Raw genomic sequence first — 22,078 nt, 5'->3', positions numbered from 1 at the left:
TATGTTTTGAAATATGGTACATTGAAATCTATGGATTATTATCGTTGGTACACCGAATTATTGTTGATGATTTATGGACTTTGATGACTGGTATATGGATATTGATTTTTGGATGGATTGAACTACAATTGTATAGCTCTGATCAAGCTAATAAACGGGCCTAATGTGACTCTTGAGGGCCCCAAGATGTTTCATTAGGTCGGCTTTCCTTTGCTGTGTGCTTAGGGTAAGCTATATGGACTTATTGACTTGGGCTTAAGGATACAAGCTTCATAGCCTATCCTTAAGTCGGCTTTCTTTTTGCTATGTGCATAAAGTAAGCTATATGGAAAATAATTTTGGGAACTACTGATGGTGTACCAGAAAATGGTTTAAACTATGATTTTCAAAAGTTAAACTCTTTTACGAATTTGTGAGATTTACTGAACTATGATTTGTTTAATGTACCTATTGTGATTTTATGGTAATGCTGGGACACAATGAGCCTAGCTCACCTTTCGAAAATGTTTTTCCCCTTTCAGATACTGTTGGTTAGATACCTCGGTTCGAGCACTTGGAGGATCAACATATCTCTTGAAGTATATCTGATTGTAATATTTTAAACTTGCAAGTTGACTATATTCTAGTGACATAGACCTATTTTAAAGTATTGGATTTTATAATGATGATACTTTTGCTATTACTATTCAGTTTATCGTGGTTTTGATTTTTAAGATATGTTTTAAATTAATTTATTACTGATTGGTTTTATATTTAAAAGTTGAGTTTTAATAGTATAATTTATTATAATTTCATGTCATGAATAATGTGGTTTTACATTGATTGGATATCGGTTTTGGAAAATGTCTTTGTGATCCACTAGACTTAGTCGAAACGCATAGGCCGGGTCTAGGGGGTTACAACTTGACTCCTGAATTTTAAATAGAATATTATTTTAAATCAATCTTTAGATAAAATACTAATCTAACCTTTAAATTAAATAAGATATTAATTTAACTCCTTAATCCAAACAAAATCCCTATCATCGGTACATAATGAATTACGCCTTCATATTAGGTTGCAAGCCGGGAACCGAGTTGGGCTCTCGACAAGTTTTGCTTATGAGCTTCGGCCTTGGAACATCCAAACTTGATATGCAAATGGATTCCAAAGCAAAAGACTATACAACCTTCACCCAACTTCTTCCTTTATTATTGGTCCTGTTAACTAAGATCAACATTCAACAATCAGTTTAGTCAATATTTTGGTCCCATTGATCTTCAAAACAAACATGCACACATTTTGTAATTTATACTCGTCATCTTGTTCCTGTCATTCAACATTTTGTATCGATTAAGTCGAATCTTCCTCCTCACATGCTTGTTTTATTGTATCCGAGTTCCTCTATACAAGGTAAATTAAACAGAAAATGTGAATCATTTCCACATTAAAGTTAATCATAATTGTGGATTTAACATATCTTTTCATATTGCAGGTCACACTCTCAGATTTCTTCTTAGTTGATCAATTAACTAGTCAGATTTGGGTGAAAAATATACTCTTTTCATTTTTGTCATCTTTCCAATTGGTTTTATATCTGAAAGTGCTTATAATGTCAGAACCTTGTGATTAATTTTGCAGGTGCAAGCCATTAAGAGCTTGGAAGTTTACGTTTGCTATTATGTCTGGGGGGATTTTAAGCATAGTAAGCACACTTGCAAAAGGAGTGATGTGTTCCAAACTTTCTACTTCATCGTGGCAGTGCTTTCGTACATGGGTTGTCTCCTCCAGTGCTTGTATCGTATGTTCGAAGAGAGAGATCCAATCCAAGGATACAAAATGGACTCAAATATTTCCTCACCATTTGTAGCTGTTTGTTTGAGAACAGCCTACCATGTTAACACGGGAATTGGATGGAGAGTTATAGTTGAGATTGTCGATCATTGCATCAATATTTTGTATATATTGGGATTTCGTTTATGATTGGGGCTCCTGAACTGACACTCCAAGAATCCTTGGTTGAGAGAAAAACTTTTTGTTTATTAAAAAAATTAATAGTTTACCTAAAGTTTTGGGATCAAATTAAATTTAAAATCAAAATCATATTGTATTTATATTTTAGGGTTAATTTAAAATTTAATCATTTTTATTAATATGTACCATCATCAAACTAACTAAAATTCCAATAACTAAAATATAATAAATTGATAACGTAAATGATCAAAATTTAATTTTTTTAAAAAAAATCAAAATAAAATAGATAAAAAATAAAAGGATAAAAAATTACCCTAATTATATAGTTAAAACAGTTTCTATATGTGATTGAGCGGTTTTAATGGTTAGAATGAGTGTTGTTCTCTCTTTAAATTTTGAATTCAAATAGCTACGATTACAGGGTATGGTAAGTTATCAATTATAAACACGATTACAAGCATATAAAAGATGATATACGTTCCGTAATTAAGAATTTTAATTAAATTATTAAGGTGATAAAATCAAATCCCTAGAGGAGTGGTCTGATTCTCATCCAAAGCATAGAGGGTGGAAATAACGGTCATTGGAAATTGAAAAAGGATAATTACTTTTTCAGCAAACCTGAAACTAAAAGAAATAAATACTCCTATTCAAAAAAAAAATACTAAACTCAATGGTTAAAGATTATGTTATTTTTTCGTAAGGTTCTCGATTCGAGTAGTTATATCTATAACATGTACATGCATTATCAATAATTAATTTTTTTTGAACAATTACTACTCTTATAATTACCTTAAATTATTTAAAAATAAAATAAAATGAAATACTCAAATCAAGTTGTTAGGTATGTGGAATGCATAAGTCATAAATTATGATTGGGTGGTCGGTCCATGCATGTGAACTATGTATGGTGTAATATCAAGTATGATTTTTATTTCATACTTAAATAGTTGGAATTTGACACCTAACACTCATGGATGGAATCCCATCAAGTATTTTATAGTTAAAAAATATTTCTTAAAATCCAAGACGAATCGCCTGTGGTTAACCTATGTTTCTTTTACTTTAATCAAGTTATTATTATTATAAATAATTTATTTTCTGACAAAATAAACATAAGAATATGTCTAATAGTTTGAATTGAATAAGGGATGGAAGCTTGCAATGATGGAAAGACTATCGTAAAATGAGTATTGCTTAGGCTAGCTTCCTTTCATTTAAACAGTGTATCTTTAAAATTAAAAAAAAAAAAAGAATTTAACGTATACTTTAATATTTCTCATTTTATGAAAGTAGATTAAACATTTTATGAAAGTCGACTCATAATGCATAGAATGATGAATAATCATCGGGTAATATTAACCATTCGTAAAATATTCAAAGCTAAAAGCAAGCTAAGTACGTAGAAATGTACGTACCCACTCATATTCTCATGCAAAAGCTTTAAATATGTCCAAAACTAATTTACTTTAGTGTGCGAATAAGTCTTAAAATAATAATTTTTATAACTCAATGTTAGACACTATAATTATCAGTAATTATGATAAATTAAATAATCACAATGACTCTTTGAATTAAAATCTATTTATTCGACATTAAAAATTAAAAATGATAGAATTTTTAGGATGAGTATACTGTCTCAAAATATATTTTCAATAGTTATATAAAAGTTGTCATATATGTTATTTTGTTAGAGATAAATGACTCTTCATTGATTATGCATGAATTACTTATACATATCTCGTGTTAATCAATTAAAGATATATATCTTTAATTAAAAAATATTTTATTAGAAATTCATCATTGTAATCAAATGATCATAAAAATTCTGATTTGTTATAATGCATAAACAATAAAAAAAAGGAAGAAGAAGAAGGATTGGAGGCCTCTGTTCCCCTTTGCTTGATTATTAATATTGAATTAAATTTGAAATCTGATCGTTATGAAGTGATCATTATGATATGAGTGGAGTAATTAAAGATGGAAAAACGTTGAGGTTGGCCTAAACCACATTATCCCACAAAGTGAATAGCCGTCGCGTTTAAGTTTTTTTAGCCATTTTGGATTCATCCTTATCCTTAATTCAAAGGTTATCGTTCCACCCACAATCTCTTGCGTTTCATGGTTATGATGTGACATTAATTAAACACCATAACCCACACCCACCCACTATTTCCCAGAATCAAATCATATCAAGGTCCATTGTTGGTTTGGCAAAATCACCCCCACTTTCAATTCCCCAAAAAAGGCCTATCGTCAAATCGTAAGCAAATTTGGAATCTTTTTATGAAATTTCTGCAAATTCACACCACCGTTGAATCCCAAATAGTATCATACTATAAATCCAAAAACAAAGCCATTGTTTTACAGGGAAATGGGGAACAGCATGGGAGGAAGAAACAAGGCAAAGGTGATGAAAATCGACGGGGAAACAATCAAGTTAAAGACACAAATCCGAGCTTGGGACTTGTTGAAGGATTATCCAGGCCATGCCTTGTTGGATTCAGAGACCGTCAAGCATTACGGGATCCGTTCTAAGCCATTAGAGCCACAACAAGGTTTGAAGCCCAAGAGAATTTACTTCCTGCTGGAGTTGCCCGATGATAAAGCACCCAGGAGAGTCCGATCAGGAGGGATTCATATGAGCGCCAGAGATAGGTTAGAGTGCTTAATGTTGTCGAGAAGAACGGTCTCCGACTTGTCCGTGGTTAGAACATCGTCCAGCCTAGGGTCTGATGGGGTCGGAGCAACAGGGTCCCGGGGAATGATGAGTGTCAAAATGAGGCTGACCAAGTCTCAAATGGCCAAGTTGGTTGAAGAGAGCAGAGATGGTGTCGAGGTGGCGGAGAAGATACTACATCTTTATATAAAAAAAGGTGGCAGTGACGGCGATGATCATATCCATCGTTAAGCGCCCTGGAAACCTGGCCTTGGCAGCGTTGGAGAAAACTTTAAGGCCAGACGTGAGGTATGCTAATTTTTTATTGGGTGAACAACGTATTAATCACCAACTATTATTGCAATTCTGTTTTGGTCATTCAACTATCCCAAAATCATATAAAATGTTACATTTTCATCATCCTTCCTTAAAAAAAATTAATGGTGATATTGATGTATTACTATAAGATAATGTCACGTCATCATTAAAAAAACTATAATATCAGCATTTTTATTAATTTTTTAAGACATGATCAAAACGAATTAAAATGTAATGTGAGGTATGCTTTTAGAAAAAAAATAGTTGGGTAACCAAAAAGGAACAGTAGAAATAATTGGATGACTAAATATGTCGTTTAGCTTTCTCTATTTTATGTTTACATTTACTTCAATTAATTTCAAACAAAGAAAATCCAGGAAAGTTCACCTGTTAACAACTGAATTTTAAATGGTTTTTTTTAGTTTCTAATTTGGAATACATAACATATATTTTTACTATGTCCTAATCTTTGTACATTTTGAAATTTAGTTTTTAGTTTAAAAATTATAGTTTAATTGATAACATTTGTTAAACGTGAACTTGTTGGTTTTAGTTGTAATTATTCGAAAATAATATTAGAAATTTCATCTAAAATATAAGATTAATTGATAGCACATTTCAATCTGAATTATCATATTATTATTGATTGAACTTTGTTTTAACCTATCATCTAAGAAAAAAAATTATCAAAAAAAACAAATGATCCCTTGATTCTTGAACATTATTATAAAGCTTGCACCAATTATCTACCGGCATGCTCCCATGCCCAACTTCTTAACCTGTCCTTATTCCTTAGTTGGAAGTAGGGTTTAGGGTTTAGGGTTTAGGATTTAGAGTTTAGGGTTTAGGTAGCATAGGGTTATTAAGCAGAATGAAACGTCATCGTTAATAAGCAAATGAAAAGTACAATTAGGAGGAGGGAGTACTCTCTCATTAAATCGTGGGTCTATGTGGGGACGTAATTTTAATGTTGCAGATTCAAAGTTGCTCACTTTAAGCTGCTCAAGTAGGCACAGCCTTATAAGTGACTGATAGCTTAGTTATGCGTACTTTTTCTTTTTGATGATCATGCAAGCATGGTCAAGTTGTATAATAAAAGTATTTAAGATATTTATTTAAATTTTAATACATTGAAAATTTTGTATTGTTTAAATTAATTGTGAGTTGTTTATGTTTTCATGTTATATTTTTAAATCAAAATAAAAATTAAATAAAACTCAAACGTAACATAATATCGAGTAAGACTCAAATATAAAACTTTAAAATTATAAGACCTCACCTTTTATCATCGGTGTGAAGGCCTCATTGGCAGAGTTTCAATACATATATTAAGCTATGAACAAGTCCAAAGACAAGATAGCCTAGTTAATGAGTGTGCTTAATTAGGATGGGACCAACCCAACTTCCAATTAGACTTGGGATTTAATTAAGTCCAATCGTGCACGAATCAATTGACCTCAATGATTAAATAAATATTTGTTATCCTTAAAAATTTTAAGTTCGAGTACAATGTCTGTAAGATTGTTTGAGAGTTCATTGTCAAATAATTGAAAGCTTTGTGAACGTATAATATCTTGTAATCACGAGAAACTAATAAAAAGAATAATGAAGGCGCATAGCTAACACTCCATTCCAATTTCAAACATCACATTTTTGCTCATTACTTGACCAATTGTATCTCACCATAAGGATGATGATGATTACTTGGGGAAATACGAGGACCGTAAAAGAAAGCATGAAAACGAATCCACTTTGGACTGCCCAATTGGGAAATTCTCAGCCGTTTAACTTGACTTATCCATCATTAACAAATAAAACAATTCAAGTACTGATGTGCCAAAATAATCGACATTGATGCTGACTTGATTCAATTGAAACCTGCCCCATCTCCAATAAGAACCGAGTGCCACTTGGACCAGGCAACAACATCATATACAATTACAAACCATGGAGAAAGTAAGAAACAAGAACTTGATTGATTTTATAATGTACTACAAATGACAGTTTCTTTACAAGCAAACTATAAACTATACACATGCGTACAACATCATCATATAAATTTCCGGTTTATTCACATATTTCCTTTACCAGTCACCCGACACCACCACAAACGGCCTGGACTGGCATTTTTCACTATATGGTAACATACACCAGCAAAAAGAAAAAAAGGAAAAACAGAAGCAATCATAAATCAGTCGGGGTGCAAACCAGAGCTCTGTGCTGTAAATTTCTCAAGCTCTGCTCCATGCTGACTTGGACCATCTCAGCCACCATCTTCTTTGCCTTACTAGATTGGTCGTCTCCATCCATCTGACAGATTATGTTGCAAACAATGTTCTCTAGTGTGTCCGGTTGAAGCTCGGATCTCGGATATGGACTCTCCCTCAATAACCTCAATAGGGTCTTAGCTTTTGTCTGAGACTTGGGTGTTCCTTGCACTGTTAGCTCCAGTAGTCCAGGAATCACACCTTCTCTAAGAATCGGTTCCCTATATTTACATCGATCACTCTCGCATGTTGTCAGCAGTGCCCCAACAGCATGTTCCCTAGCTTGGAGAGTGCCGTTCTCGAGCACCTCGACAACTGCTAATATTCCACCTTCTTCAGCTGCCAAAGCTGTTCTTCCTTCATCGAAACCCACCAAGAAAGCTATCACGGAACAACATTTCTCGGCTGTTTTTGAGGACTTTTTCGAGGCTTTCAGTAAACTAACAATGGAGGGGATGGGACTGGTTTCACTAATGACGGTAAGATTGTTAGCATGTGTGGAGAGATTGGATAGAGCCGTCACAGCATCAACCTTAGCTTGTGTGGTTCCATGTCTAAGCATACGTCCAAGCAAAGGAATGGCACCGGATGCGCCGATAATAGGCTTGTTGTTGACAGAAGCAGATAGAGTGAGCAATGCTGCTGTTGCAGACCCTTGCAGGTTTAAGTTATCACTTTGAAGGAATCTAATAATTGGATCCAAAGCACCTGCTTCCACAATGCTCATCTTATTCCTGCACAATTTGATGCAAAACAATATTTTAATAACATTTTCTCCTCACTCAAACATCAAATTTAAGGTAGAGGAATGTAATATCAATCAACATCAAAATATTCCTGCCAGATTGGATTAAAGTTTTTATAATGATTTCCTCGTGATTGTTAATTTTCTAGGCAATAAAAAATCAAGATCATTGTCTTCATCTTAACATAGGATTATTAGCTAGACTAATAGTTGTACAAACTACCGGAATCAGGATTAGTATCAAAACAATTGAATATTACTCAAAAGTTGTAACTTCTCCTATGTGAAAGATCATATATGTGACAAATATTCGTAATATAACGAAAATAAAATTGTAAAACAAGGAACGCATAGATTTACGTGTAAAACTCAAAACATAGAAAATCATGAGCAAGGGATAAAATTCACTAAATGTTGAAAATAACGTAATACAAGAAGATTTACAATACCCTAAACCACCACACCGCTTCTCTTTAACCGCACACCTTAAACGATTAATTCCTACCTCTATTTGTAACTTGTAAGATCACCTCACCGTTTCTCTCTAACCGCACACCTTAGAGTCTTAGAAGACTAATTCCTATCTCTATTTATAAGATCAATTATTTGATTACGAAGAAAACTTGAGGAACAAGAAATTTACTTCAATAAAGTTTTCTACTTTTCAAACAAAAGCTAACATTAGAAGTATACTCTTGCACGGATTAGATGTGCAGAAAGACCAATTTCGACCATAGGACGTAGGACTTTTTTTCCCTATTTCACTTCTTCATCAAGCTAGCTGCACCATGAACCTTTTGAGCCACCAAATTGAAATTTGAATCATAAAATCTACATAATATCTTATAGTATTTTGAAGAAAAAAGCATAGAATGATATAGGTTACTAGATTAATTAACAAGTAAAAGTTTTAATTAATCTGCGATTATAAATCTAGAAGGCTTTTAATTAATCCTATCGGATTGAAAGGACACTCTGTTATATTAATCCTATCGGATTTAAATCCTCTTCGGATAGAAGTAGATATATATATATTCCTCCATCACCAAACGAATCGCCATGTCAAAATGATAACTTCAACAAGAAGATAACAGAAAGAAAAAGGAATGTTTCAATAAAGAAGAACAACCACACTTTATAATCAAATTAATCAAAAATATATATACACCCTCCAAACTAAAAGCAGCACCTAATTCTTTGTAAAGGAATAATCCCATAATCAAATTCATCTTCACCATAAATGAGAAGAAAATTAGCCTTATTCAAGTATATTATACGGTAAAAATATTCTGGGGGAAAAGCCAACTTATATTTTGATGGTCTGCTCTGCAGATTTTTCTGAATTACCAATCAGGAAATATATAGTAGTATTTATAAATTATTATTATTTTTCATGTTTAAAAAAAAAGAAACATGTAAAGTAATGAATAATCAACGTGAAGATTAATCCGTTACGAACTCCAATTCCCAATAAAAACTACCCAAAATCATTACACTAATTCTAAAAACCCGAATCACTAAAAAAGTAATTTGAAACGAGCATGTTAGAAAACTTCATTCATAATAAGTAAACACTAGTTGTGGAGGAGATTATTAAAGGGTGAACATACTTTTCATCTTTAACGGCAAGGTTAAGGAGGGCGAGAAGGGCGGACTCGTGGTGGGACTCAGGTGAATCAACTCGGAGCATAGAAACGAGTGGGATAACAGCAACGGAGAGGAGCCGCCGACACCTCTGGGAAGTTTTGGTGAGACGGCGGATTTCCTTGGCGGCTTGCAGCTTGGAATTGGGGTCGTTGTATTGGATTAATTGCAGGGATCGAAGGACGGCAGAGGTTTCTCCACGCAGCGTGACATCCACGTCCGACGAAGAAGGACTGTGAGTGACTGCGGCGGTGTCCATTGGAAGAAGAAAATAGTCGGTGGTGGGAGAGAAAGAAAGGGAAGAAAAAAATCCGAGTGAAAGTAAATAAGAGCGAGAGACATAAATTAAAAAGTTGGTTTTTTTAAGAGGTGGCGTCAAGCAACAGTTTAAACGACATGTCATAATTATTAATATACAAATAAATAAGCGAAAAATATATTTAGGGTGTTTAAAAAATTTAGAACCGTTAATTCTAATCGTTAAGTAATATAATAATTATATTTAATAAGTTAATTAATCAAATCATTAGTATTAAACAATTTTAATTAATTATACCGCTAAAAATGATAGTTTAACCACTAACGTTGCGATTATGAATTTTTACAAACGATTAATCAACTATTAACAAATTAAATTCATACTTATATATTTATTTTAAAATACTAATAGAGATAGAAGTAAATTTCAGTCATATTCCTAAAATTTATTCATAAGATTGGATTCGTTAATCGCGAGGCGCTCTTATAATAGAGAAAAGTTTTCTTGAGTTGGAAAGTTTAGAGGATTGTTAGTCTTTGTAAATTATAATTTAATTTATAGTTCTTTTTTTATCTTTACTTTGTTAGTATTGCATTATATTTTAAATTGTAACTTCTTTGACATAGACCCTCGGACTCAAAGTGGATACACGAGTTTGCTATCGTTGATAGTGTCTCACGACGTTTGGCTCTGATTTACAGTTTTCAGTGATTCTTTAATAGTTTAATCTCCTCTTGTGGTTTGTTTGTCGATGCAGTCATATTTGTTTGTATATATTTTTTGTTCGACTCTTTTAGTTAGGTTTTTAAACTTTTCCGTCTATGTCCTTGTATGATCTAAAGTGACTAGTTCAATGTTGTAGAAAAATGTTCAGATTATGCATCTAGTGAATAAAAAAAATTAAGCATTAATGATACAAATGAAAATAAAATATTGCATAAAACATAGCATTTGGTGCAACTAACTCTATGAAACAATAAAAATTGACCAAACACCTAATTCTTATTCAACTTGACACCAATTATATTTTAAAATAAAAAATTTATAGATATTAAGATTAAAATCTCAAAGTGTATTACATAAATAAAAATGTCAAGGATTTAATTAATCGAGATTTAGTTGATTTTGTTTTAATTTTATTAAAATGATTTTTATGGTAACATTTAAAAACTATAATTTTGAACATATTTAAATACAATTATTTTTATTTAAATATTAAAAATTATATATAGTTTTATACTTTATATCTTTAGATAATCAAGAACAATTCACAAAGTCAGTAGATAGTAATTATAGATTCCGATGTTCATGTACATGAATATAGCAATCAATTAGATTATCTCACATTTATTAAAAAAAATCCGTAAAGTACATATCTTTTAAATTAATCATAATTTTTGAGAGAATATTTTTTTTTCTTTAAGAAAGAATGATACTGTTTTAAGAAATATATTTCAAAACTATATTCAATAATAATATAAAGACATGAAAGAAGTATATGATATCATTTGATTTATTAACAAAGTTATTATTAAATTAATATCACTTGGTTTATGGACACAAAAGTGTATCGACATTTTTTTTAATAAAATGTTGTATATAAATATAATTGATACAACTAGTTAAAACAATAAATAGATTAAATTTTAATCCACTAAATATAATTGTTGCAGCAATTATTTTACAAGATAGAAGTCCCTAATTTTATTAAAATTAGAAAAATATTCAAATTATAATGTAAATTTATAATCAAACATGTAAATTAAAATACATAATAAGAACATTTTTATGTAACATTTAATACAAGAAACTAGCCATTTAAGATCACAAAGACCATATAATGAAAATGTTAAAAACCTAAACAAATAAACTTTAATAAAAGGTATACACGAATAAATCTGATTGCATCGACAAAAAAACTACAAAAGAAGATCGAGTTATTGAAAGAATATCGACAAACTACAAATCATAATCGAGTGACGTGAGAAAACTATTCATGAATGCAAATTGCGTATCCAAATCCAATCAGGAGCTCCAAAGCATGAAAGATCAACATGATAACAAATGAGCGCCACTTTTATTAGTCATGACAATGTCAAATATAACATTGAGAAGAAAGATAAGCGAAAATAACGATCAAAATACAGAGTAAAACGTGTCATAATGACATAATTATTGAAAATTAAGAACAAGAAAAAAAAAATACAAAGATTAAAAAGGAAAAAAAAATACTAACTACCACATAAGAAAAAATTATAGTTAAAATACCGTAAGGGTTTAAGATATATTGCATTTAATTCAAAAGTTTTTTTAATTGAATAATTAATAGGTATTGTATAAAATAATTAAGATATAATGACAAATTTACTTTGCAATGTTTGCATAAAAAGTTTACTATTATTTTTCTGAACTATTATAGTTTTCAACGATATAATTTTTGATCAAAATATTTCATGTTGGAAGGAAATCATTAGTTGATTAACGATTAACACATGTTATTAACGTGATATTTTTACATATGTTTAATTCTTAATACGAACACATCATCACTATAAAATAATGTAATACATACCATACCATCATTTTGAATAACATAACATATGTCATATCATCACTATAGATGACATAATATGTGTCACTTTAGTACTTAAATATATATGAAGAATGAAGATGACATGTCAACAACGTGTGTAGAAACGATGGATAATAATTATCATTACACGAAAAATTGATTAGGAACCAACCCGTTGGGCCCTTTATGGATGGACCCAGTAGAAGGGACCATTTATAGTTGGGGCGTAGGCTTGGATGGATTAAAAGAAAAGGCAATTAATTAATTAATCAATGAGCTTTTTAATCAGGTGATGGGGAGATCTCACATCTACTAATTAGTAATTAACGATGTGTGGTAGCCGCACCTCATTGGCTACTTTTTTTGTGGGCCCTTCTCATTGAGTTTTTTGAAGTACACAATTATATTTCAAATACAATTTCCTTTTTCTTTTGTATGCTTTTATTTTGTGAAAAATAGTTTATTAATTGACAATTCAAAGAATTTGGGTAAACAAAAACTTAAGCAATTTATCATAAAAAAAAAAATACTTGGACGCGTCCTTGTACATTTTTCCATGTATGAGAAATCAATCCATTCTACTATATCAATGCTATTATTTAATGAACATATATATTTTTAAATGTTGTTTCTCAAGGCAGAAAGAGAAAAATATGGTTCTTTATGTTAGACAATGCTGCTTTGTTTCACAGTCTGATGAATGATAATTTATTCATAAATGGGTCGACATAATAAATAATAAAGTTAAATGCTTATCTCTTTAGAGCAGCGAGATATAATTGCATGTCGTAACTTTAGATATTTTATTCTATTTTTTAATATTCTTATTATCAATTAATTTAATCGATTTGTATCAAAAAATTAACTGATCCTATTCCCATATGTAATGGGGTAAGAGAGAGTTAGGATAGTAGGCTGCCCCCAACGCCAGGTTGAGAACAGCTTCCGTGAGAGACCTCTAGCATTATGAATTGCCTACCGTGAGACTCGATCACACGACCACAAGGTTAAGAGCCTTGCGCTCTACCAACTGAGCTGGACGAGCAATTCTAAAATTTCATCACAAACCCCCTGAATTAAAGCAAGAATCCATCAAACTGACATTGCATCACAAACCCTAAAATTCCAACAAAGCCCAAGAAATTTCAAGCAAGAAGAATATGAAAATGAAAACCTAAGGAACTGACTCACAAGCCCATAAAATCAGTACAATGCAAGAACCTGTTTTAATACCTTAAACCCATTGTTTACTTTCATCAAAGAAGAACACCTCGAATTCAAGCAAGAAGCCAAACATTAAAGGATGTTTGTAATACGGGTTGATGCATGTGGAGACCGGGACTAATCACATGGCCAATTAATGATGATGACGCACATGCAACTTCTCGGATATATCTTATTCTTTTTAAATTCCCAATCACAATATAATATATATTCTCAGCATATATATAATATATTTTATACATCTCTTATAAAATTATATATATCTTATCTTAGATTTATGGAATTCCATAATGCATATATTGGATGCAAATATTATATATATGTGTGTGATTTTTTTATTTTTGTGGAAAATGAACTCAAAACCTATAATATAATTTCAAATTGGAAAAAGAAAGTAAATTAAAAAAAGAATTGAATAGGTGGCAAACTGAAATTATTATGGTTGAAATTCATTATTAATTTTATTTTGGTGATAGTCGAGAATTATAATTTAATGGTCGGAAAGACAGGAAATGAATCATTGGCATTGGTCAAACGGGAAAACAAAAAGAAAATTTGAAAAGCAACTTTGGGTGTTTAATTAGGAGATTGCAAATAATATATTAAATGCAGCTTAATGCAAATTAAGTAATAAATATATCACTCAATCTTATAAAAAAAATAATTTCGTACGTAGCATACAAATAAACACCCTTTGGGTCTAGTCAAGTTTTCTATGGGAAAGGTTGAACCGGGTTTAATGGGATTGGACATGTGATTTCCATCTCAACACTATGTAGAAGCTGGTAATGTGTATTACCCCCTACAAGAATATTCAATATATACATATGAATATATTGAGTATTTTAATGGTAAAAGAAAATGTTATTTTTTAGAGGACTTAGATTCGAGTAAACGCGTTTGCATAATGTGTATGCGTTATCAATGATTACGAAACTACCTTATAATCAACTCATATTTTTAAAATACATATAAATGCACAAAATGTGCATAGCATTATAAAAGTGACCAGGCATGAACACAACATACTATGGAATTCTAGTTTAATTTATATATTAAAGCAGGTGTCAAATGTTGTCATTGTTAAACAGTAGCTCATTTCTAGTGGAGTTTAACCAATCGAAAAAGTCAATGATTTGTTCATTATAATATTAAAAAATCTAATTAAATTTTAATAAAACTTAAGTTGGTGCCTTCATACTCATATTAACAAGCCAAACATTCTTACACCACTTAATTGGCAATGTGAAGTAAAAATATCAAAATAATTAAGGTGCCTTGTGTTTAAAGTAACTTGGCAGATTTTATTTACTATTTCGATGGTTGTGCCGGATTTTGTATTGAATTTAGATAATAATGTATTAGTTTATCAAATATTAGGCATTTTTATATTATATAAAAATGTATTTTACAAATTCATTAAGTGATTTAAGTGATTAAAGAAATTATTATTTATTTTAAAGATTATAGGTTTGAACAATTACGTCTGCAATGTGTGTATATATTATTATTAATAGATTAAAAATATCTTGTAATCAATTCAAATTATCTAATAAATGTGTTATAAGGAAATCCAATATATATGTTTTATGTGTCACTCATAAGACAGATCAAGTCAAAATTCCCACATTACACCTTATATTAATATATATTTCAACACTTCCATTTCCCAATGCCAGTAGTTTTCCATGTTCCAAAGCAAATAAAATAAATAAGCTTTGATTAAAGTAATCTTAATTTGTCTTGAAAGTTGTCAACATGAAACATCTTTAAATTGATTCTTAGTCTGCCTTCAGATTGGACCATATCCTTCAATATTTGCATAAATTGTTATTTTATTCATTATTCTTTATGTGAAGTATTTTATTCTAAACGTTTCAATTTTGATCAAAATAATATTAAAAAAAATTATTAATTGATTAATAATCGACATATATTGTTGACATGATATTTTCATATATATTTAATTGATGACATGATATATACATCACATCAACAATTTGATTATATGACACATGATATATCATCACTTTGAATTATGAGACACATGTCACATCATCACCTTACTTTAGGTGATGTGTCACATGTTACATTGTTGTTTTGGGTGATGTAACATATGTCATGTAATCTTTTTAGGTTATATGACACGTGTCACATAATCAATTAAATACATGTGAAAATGTCACTTTAGCAATATGTGTTGATCGTTAGTCAACTTATATATTTCATCCAACAAATGCTATTTTGACCAAAAATTAAAACATTTAAAGCTAAAATACTCTAAAAGAAGTGAATATTTCATCCAACAAATGCTATTTTGACCAAAAATTAAAACATTTAAAGCTAAAATACTCTAAAAGAAGTGAATAGAGGGCAAAGTGACCATTTATACAAATATTGAAAAGCTAATTTTGTATTATACCTATATTTTATGAAGTCCAATTATTTGAGCCATTGGAATTGTACATTATATTATCAAATTCCACAATGTCACATGATGCTTTATTTTCAATTCTTTGATGATCAAAGGGAATATTCTTTTGAAGGTATTTGCTGAGGCAAAAAGATGCTAAAGCCCCCACATTGTTTATCTTGTGTATATGAAAATTAAACTATTCAGGTTTGAGCTTTGGATGAATGTTAATTAAAAATTTGTGCTTCACTTTAAGTGGGATTAGCATGTGATTAATCCTGGTTAAAAGTCATATTGAGTCGGATGGTCCCCTTATATGAACAAACTAGCAGAGAGCTAATCGGAGTTAATTAATAGGGTTAAGAGGAGATTCTTTACATGTTCATGCATAAGGCTACATGGATGCATGTATTCTTTTTAATGCCTGACATGTAAAGGAAAATGATTAAGTTGAAGATCTTAGTTCAAATTAGTTAAAGAAAAAAAAATCTATTACAACATGTTTTTCATTAAATCACCATTAACACACAAACAAAAAGCTTTCCGTTGCCTGGGTGTTGTCCTTCAATTAACATTATTCTAAATTAAAATCTCTTAAACTTTCAACCCATCACTCCCTGTCTTTCTGAGATGAGAGTATAGCATCAATGGCTTCCTTAACTTGAGAAATATCAGGAGCTTTCCCACCTTGAACCGGCCAAAATTCATCTGTTGCCAACACCTGCATTTATCATATGCAATGGTTAATTCAAGTTAAAGATCTGTTATAAAACCCAATGATTAGAAGCTGAAAATCTCTCACCTTCACTTGCAACTGAAGAAACTTGACATAACTAATTGCTTTCTCTAGCATGGTAACCAGATCAACCTGTGAAATGAGCAATAAGGTAAATACATATATACAGTTTCCAGCTTTTACCATGAATGCAATTGCAAATATCATTTTCCTTACCTTGGAGCCATTGGGTACCAGTTCTTGTAGTATCTTCAACCGCTCACTGATCCTCTCACGTCGATTCTGGTTATGGAAACAATCTCTATATGTTCATTTTCATTCTGGATTTTGATTACTTTTTGATCAAACTTAACCAAATTTACTGAAAATACATGTCGACAAACCTTGGCGGCAATACTTTGGGGGTCCTTTGATGGACCGGACTTAGTTTTCGCCTTCTTAGCTTCGTTGCTGCACTGTTTCTTCAAAGCTTGGTTGCTGTCTCCCTATAAAATACCAAATATATCGGCAGTTAAATCAGTAGCTTTCTTATGAATTGACTGTTAATTATTTGGATTGAATGGAAAAGAACAGTACTGTATTCGGACGCTTGACGCCAGGTGCTTCGGGTGATTGCAACTCCGGGATACTATCAGCAACCACTGCTGCTTCAGAGTAGAACCAATCTCCATTGTTTTCTTTTGTTATGGAACTAAAACTGCTGGCAGTTTCAAAGCAGCTAAAATCTTCCAGCAGGCGAGGATCGGTACCGCTCTTCGTGATCATCGGATTCCATTGATAATTCGGACTCAAACCACCCTCCCACATCGAATAATCATCTTTGTGACTGCTGGTTTTCAAGTAAGTGCTTTGGAGAGCCTTGTCATTTTGCTCAAAGCTAAGCAGAGATCCACAATTAGTCTCATGAATGAAACCATCGTACACTGAACTTTTGAAGTTTATCGAAGAGTGAACTTCCTTGGGTGACCGGAACATGAAACCATCGGAATCCGAAATAGTCATCGGAAAATTCTTGACAATCCCACCAGGCTTTTTCAAGTCACCTCCTTCATCAAATCTGTAAGGCTCAGAGGATTGAAGAGAGCAGGTAGGGTCCTTGGCAAGTGCCACTGAAACACAACTTCCCCACAAGGTCTACAAGAAACCTGCAGATTAAATACTGGTGTTATTGCATAGACGCAATGAAATAGCAATTTATATAATATAATATGATTGCATCGGGATTGTTAGCTGGCAGGTCGATCGAAGAAGATTAAAGGATAACAAAAGAGAGAAAGAAAAGAATGGGAAACGCAGCATAAGGATCGGCGGATTTTCCTCCATCCCACGTCTCTGAGTTTAGCTTTGAGGCAACTTCCTACATTGTTTCCTTTCGCTTGTGCATGTGAAGTATTCCACTGTTTTCCATTGTTCATGCTGGCTTGTAAGTCAATAATCATGGAATAAACATTTAATGAGATGCAAGACGGTTAATCGAATTGTATCGATAATTACTGTGATAAATCTTTTGGGAACCCAATGAAAATCATCCTCCACATGTTCCTGTTGGACGGTCTAGGGAAAACGCACAAGAGCAAAGTTGGCCCTTGGGAAAAACAGCAATTCCATGTTTTTAGGAGAACTGTTTGCTTTCTTTTTGGACACCATCCACAAAAATTAACTAGAAGATTATTTTAGAGAATCGGGATTTGCATAAGTGTTGATGTATGATGCTAATTTGCAATCATTTTATAAGAGTAAAAGTGACTTCAAGGCCCAAAAAAGTCAGAAGCAAAAAAGGCCCAAAATTAATATTTAATTGAATTTAACAACTTAATATTTAATTACACTCATAAACAAAATAAAACTTAAATTTGGAGCAATGATAGTAAAATAATGTTGGTCTTCTTAGCAGGGCCGTGGCTAGGTTTTCGGGGGCCCTGTATAAATTCTTATAAAGGGGCCCCTATTTTTAGATATATTCGATTTTGGGGTAATAATAGTGGCGTTTTTTGACAAACGCCGCAATAGATCCATCTATAGTGGCGTTTTTTTCAATAAAATTACAACAATAGTGACGTTTTATTTTTGAAAACGTCACAATAGTTCCATATATAGTGGCGTTTATTAAAAAACGCTACTATAGATATACTTTTTTGGGCCCCTTTTTTGGGGCCCTGCGCCGTCGCACAGTTCGCACCGCCCCAGCCACGGAACTGCTTCTTAGATAAACATCATAATATAGATTGCTCCATCTTATTAGGACCCCATGCAAGTTACATTAATATAAATGCTTACTATATCAAATAATAATAATAACAATATAAATTCTTACATTTTATTGTCTAAAAATAAGGAAATGTGTAGCTCAATTCATTAGAACTAGTAAGTAATTATAAATAGACGGTTCGCAGTTTAACTACCAACAAGTTCTATCCATAAAAATAAAATAGCATTGAGTTAGAGGATTAAATCTCCCAACAAAGCCAAACCTTGAAAAATGAAAGAATTAAAATATTTTAGACAGATCTTTCATGAGGCCACGGTTGGCAGCAGCAAAATCAATGTACTCCCGATACGAAATGTAACCGTCCCCGTCGGTGTCGATCTCCGACATCATCGACGTCACTTCTTCCTCCGTTACGCTGCCGAGTGTCTGCAGTGCCTCTCCCAGCTCCGATGAGGAGATTTTGCCATCCCCATTCTTGTCGAAACGCTTGAAGATGCGATCGAAGATAGCCTTCTCTTCATCATCCATTTATTTTCTACCCTTTGTTTTTTGTTTTTTTTTAAATGAGCAACTTTGATTTTCAAAGATATGTTGTAAAACTCGAGTGTGTTCTTAAAAGAAACAAGGATGCTGCATTATGAACGGATCACCTGTAATAACCATCCAACTGTTTTACTGAAATTAAGGCAAGACATGTCTAGTTCTTAGGTAATTAAAAACAATAATAAAAACTTTAAAATCTCATAAAAACTTTTATTTATAAAAATGAAATTAAAACTTTTATTTATAATAAGAATAACATTTTGGCACTCAATTGTCAACAATGGAATGGTATTTAACAACATATTCATTTTATCATTTTATGTTTATTCATGTGTTTTGAGACGAAAGGTTTAGATGTTGGTGTGCATATATTGTTAATGATCAATAAATTTTTTGAACATTTATTATTTTGTAATTAATCTAAACTACTAAAAAGAATATATAAAATATGTTGGTTTTTGGTTAGAAATTTAGTACTTTGAATACAATTTTTGGACTTCGTGTCTTCTAACAACCTGATTTTGATTGATTATTTGTTCCATCTGGAATTTCATTTTGCATGCAGTCTCATCTTTTATTTTGGACCTCATATATTATTGTAATATTCTGATTCCACGTACCATCTGGAATTTTTGGGTTCATGAGGGTCAGAGTAGCGGGGTCATCAATTTCATGTTCATTGGCAGTATTTTCATTGATGGAGAATGAGTGCCGCACCATTTCATCACCCTTTTCATCCGGTGGTCGTTCGTACCTATGTCATGGCGATGCAACTCCGAGGTGATTCCCACCTTACTGGTGCTAGGAGATTTCATCACTTCTGTATTGACAGCGCCAAGCCTGCACTCAATGGAGTCGACCTCCTAAACTTCTATATTTAATGTATTAATTATATAATAAAACATTAAATGTAATTATATATAAGTTATATTGGCATAAATGTTAATTGTATAAAAATGTGCATATATTTTAAAATATTATTATATTTATAATAAGTTAAATATAAAATTGAGGTAGAATTCAACATAAATAATTTAATGAATTTTCATGTCAACAGTGATAGATCGGAAATTTGGATTCTAATATCAATTATTTTAAAGATTATGCCAATATCCTTTTAAAATGATGTCAATTTTGTTTTTAATATTTGGGTAAATTATATCATTCATCACTTAATTATCTTCTCACTCCTATTTTAATCACTAAAGTTTAAAACTTTTCAATTTAATCACTCAACTTTTGATTTATTTTTATTTAAATCACTCTTACTTATTTTATTAATTTTTCCCATGACATGGCATATTATATTAATACATTTTACCACATTAGATTATAATAAATAAATAAAATTTAAAACTCAAAATCATTCCTTTAACCCTAGACTCAAACTCTAAACCTAAAATCATAAACCCAAACCCTAAACCCTAAAATCAAACTCACCCTACACTCACCCTGAACGGCAGCACATCTTTGCCGTTCCTCACAATAATAATATTACTAACTTTGATGAATCAAATGTCCTTAAAGTAAATGATGTGGTCAATTATCTTGAAAATTATGATTGATTTGTTGAAGTTGATTGAAGCTTCATTTCTTTAGAAGACTATAGATTTGAGAGAAAGTATAATAATAACGGATGAAATCATAGTGGAAGATACTAAATTATACGTTTACAAAGTTAATAGAAATCTAATAAATATTTTTTCTTTAAAAAATTAAAATTTAATTTTATAAATATTTAAATTAATAAAAGCTAAAATTTTCATTGAGATAAAAAATGCCTTTTGAATTGTCGGCCGAAGGTTATATATTTAGTAAACTAATTTGATGAGTGAATCTTTACTAGAAGTACAAGTGTGAGGCTATAATAATTTTGTGTTCCGCATTTGTACTTAGGTTTTAACAAGTTAGCAACAACAACATTTTCGCATTCAATTATTTTTGCTTTAGAATTTTAATTTTTATTAATCTAAAAAAAAATTATAGTTGTAGTTGTCTAAGTTTGCCATGGTTGAATATTTTAGGATTTCTCTTTACAAGTGTTTTTCCCAATATCTTTTTACTGCCTTCCTCTTTCCTTTTGATTTTTGTTTAGTCGACTGTGAAACTAATCTTAATAATTATTAGATCTCTTGTTTTTTCATACTATGTTTTTTTTTTCTTGATTTATTTCTTTTCAATTTTGAATAAAATTTATTGTAATTGTGACACGTTTTTCTCAACTCTAGTGACACTTTTTTTCTCAGTTCTTGTGGCACATTCTTTATGACTTTTGTAACGTTTTTTGTAACACCCTCAGACCCGTACCTGACCCGATAACGAGTCTGATGTGTCATATTGACTTTTCAAACTTTGACTCTTGACCAAAATTCAAAGAAAATTTAAAACTTTCATTAAAATAAAAGCGATTTATCTATATAAATTGACCAAAATAACCAAAATCGATCAGAGCATATTCAATTCAATCACTTAGTACATGCCAACTATATTCAAATTAACCAAACACATTTAAATCATCTATTTTCTGGTCTAAAAT

General features: G+C 31.3%; 4 protein-coding genes across 4 annotated transcripts; 1 reads left to right on the top strand and 3 right to left on the bottom strand.

Moving 5' to 3' along the window:
- The first annotated feature begins 4,237 nt into the window (after window positions 1-4,237).
- On the top strand, window positions 4,238-4,879 carry LOC120161039 (uncharacterized protein At1g66480-like). Its single transcript, XM_039171344.1, has one exon. It carries the CDS (start codon window positions 4,328-4,330, stop codon window positions 4,862-4,864), a length of 537 nt encoding a protein of 178 aa, XP_039027275.1. The 5' UTR covers window positions 4,238-4,327; the 3' UTR covers window positions 4,865-4,879.
- Window positions 4,880-6,923: 2,044 nt separating this feature from the next.
- LOC120161042 (U-box domain-containing protein 4-like) lies at window positions 6,924-9,907 on the bottom strand. Its single transcript, XM_039171346.1, has 2 exons — window positions 9,553-9,907; window positions 6,924-7,931 (listed from the first exon to the last, which is right to left on the bottom strand). The coding sequence occupies exons 1-2, from the start codon at window positions 9,843-9,845 to the stop codon at window positions 7,115-7,117; spliced, it is 1,110 nt and encodes a 369-aa protein (XP_039027277.1). The 5' UTR covers window positions 9,846-9,907; the 3' UTR covers window positions 6,924-7,114.
- Window positions 9,908-16,664: 6,757 nt separating this feature from the next.
- On the bottom strand, window positions 16,665-18,205 carry LOC120161130 (putative transcription factor bHLH086). The gene is made up of 6 exons (XM_039171397.1): window positions 18,083-18,205; window positions 17,367-17,924; window positions 17,174-17,275; window positions 17,007-17,072; window positions 16,857-16,922; window positions 16,665-16,775 (listed from the first exon to the last, which is right to left on the bottom strand). The coding sequence occupies exons 1-6, from the start codon at window positions 18,203-18,205 to the stop codon at window positions 16,665-16,667; spliced, it is 1,026 nt and encodes a 341-aa protein (XP_039027328.1).
- Window positions 18,206-19,216: 1,011 nt separating this feature from the next.
- Window positions 19,217-19,570, bottom strand: LOC120161174 (probable calcium-binding protein CML28). The gene has a single exon (XM_039171439.1). The coding sequence runs from the start codon at window positions 19,525-19,527 to the stop codon at window positions 19,279-19,281; it is 249 nt and encodes an 82-aa protein (XP_039027370.1). The 5' UTR covers window positions 19,528-19,570; the 3' UTR covers window positions 19,217-19,278.
- Between the last annotated feature and the right edge of the window lie 2,508 nt (window positions 19,571-22,078).

The sequence above is a fragment of the Hibiscus syriacus genome, unplaced genomic scaffold (genome assembly GCF_006381635.1).
Source record: "Hibiscus syriacus cultivar Baekdansim isolate YM2019G1 unplaced genomic scaffold, ASM638163v2 tig00111398_pilon, whole genome shotgun sequence".
In the NCBI taxonomy this organism is placed as follows: Eukaryota; Viridiplantae; Streptophyta; class Magnoliopsida; order Malvales; family Malvaceae; genus Hibiscus; species Hibiscus syriacus.
Note: the sequence above shows the minus strand (reverse complement) of the source record. Positions and strands in the feature narration are given on the sequence as shown.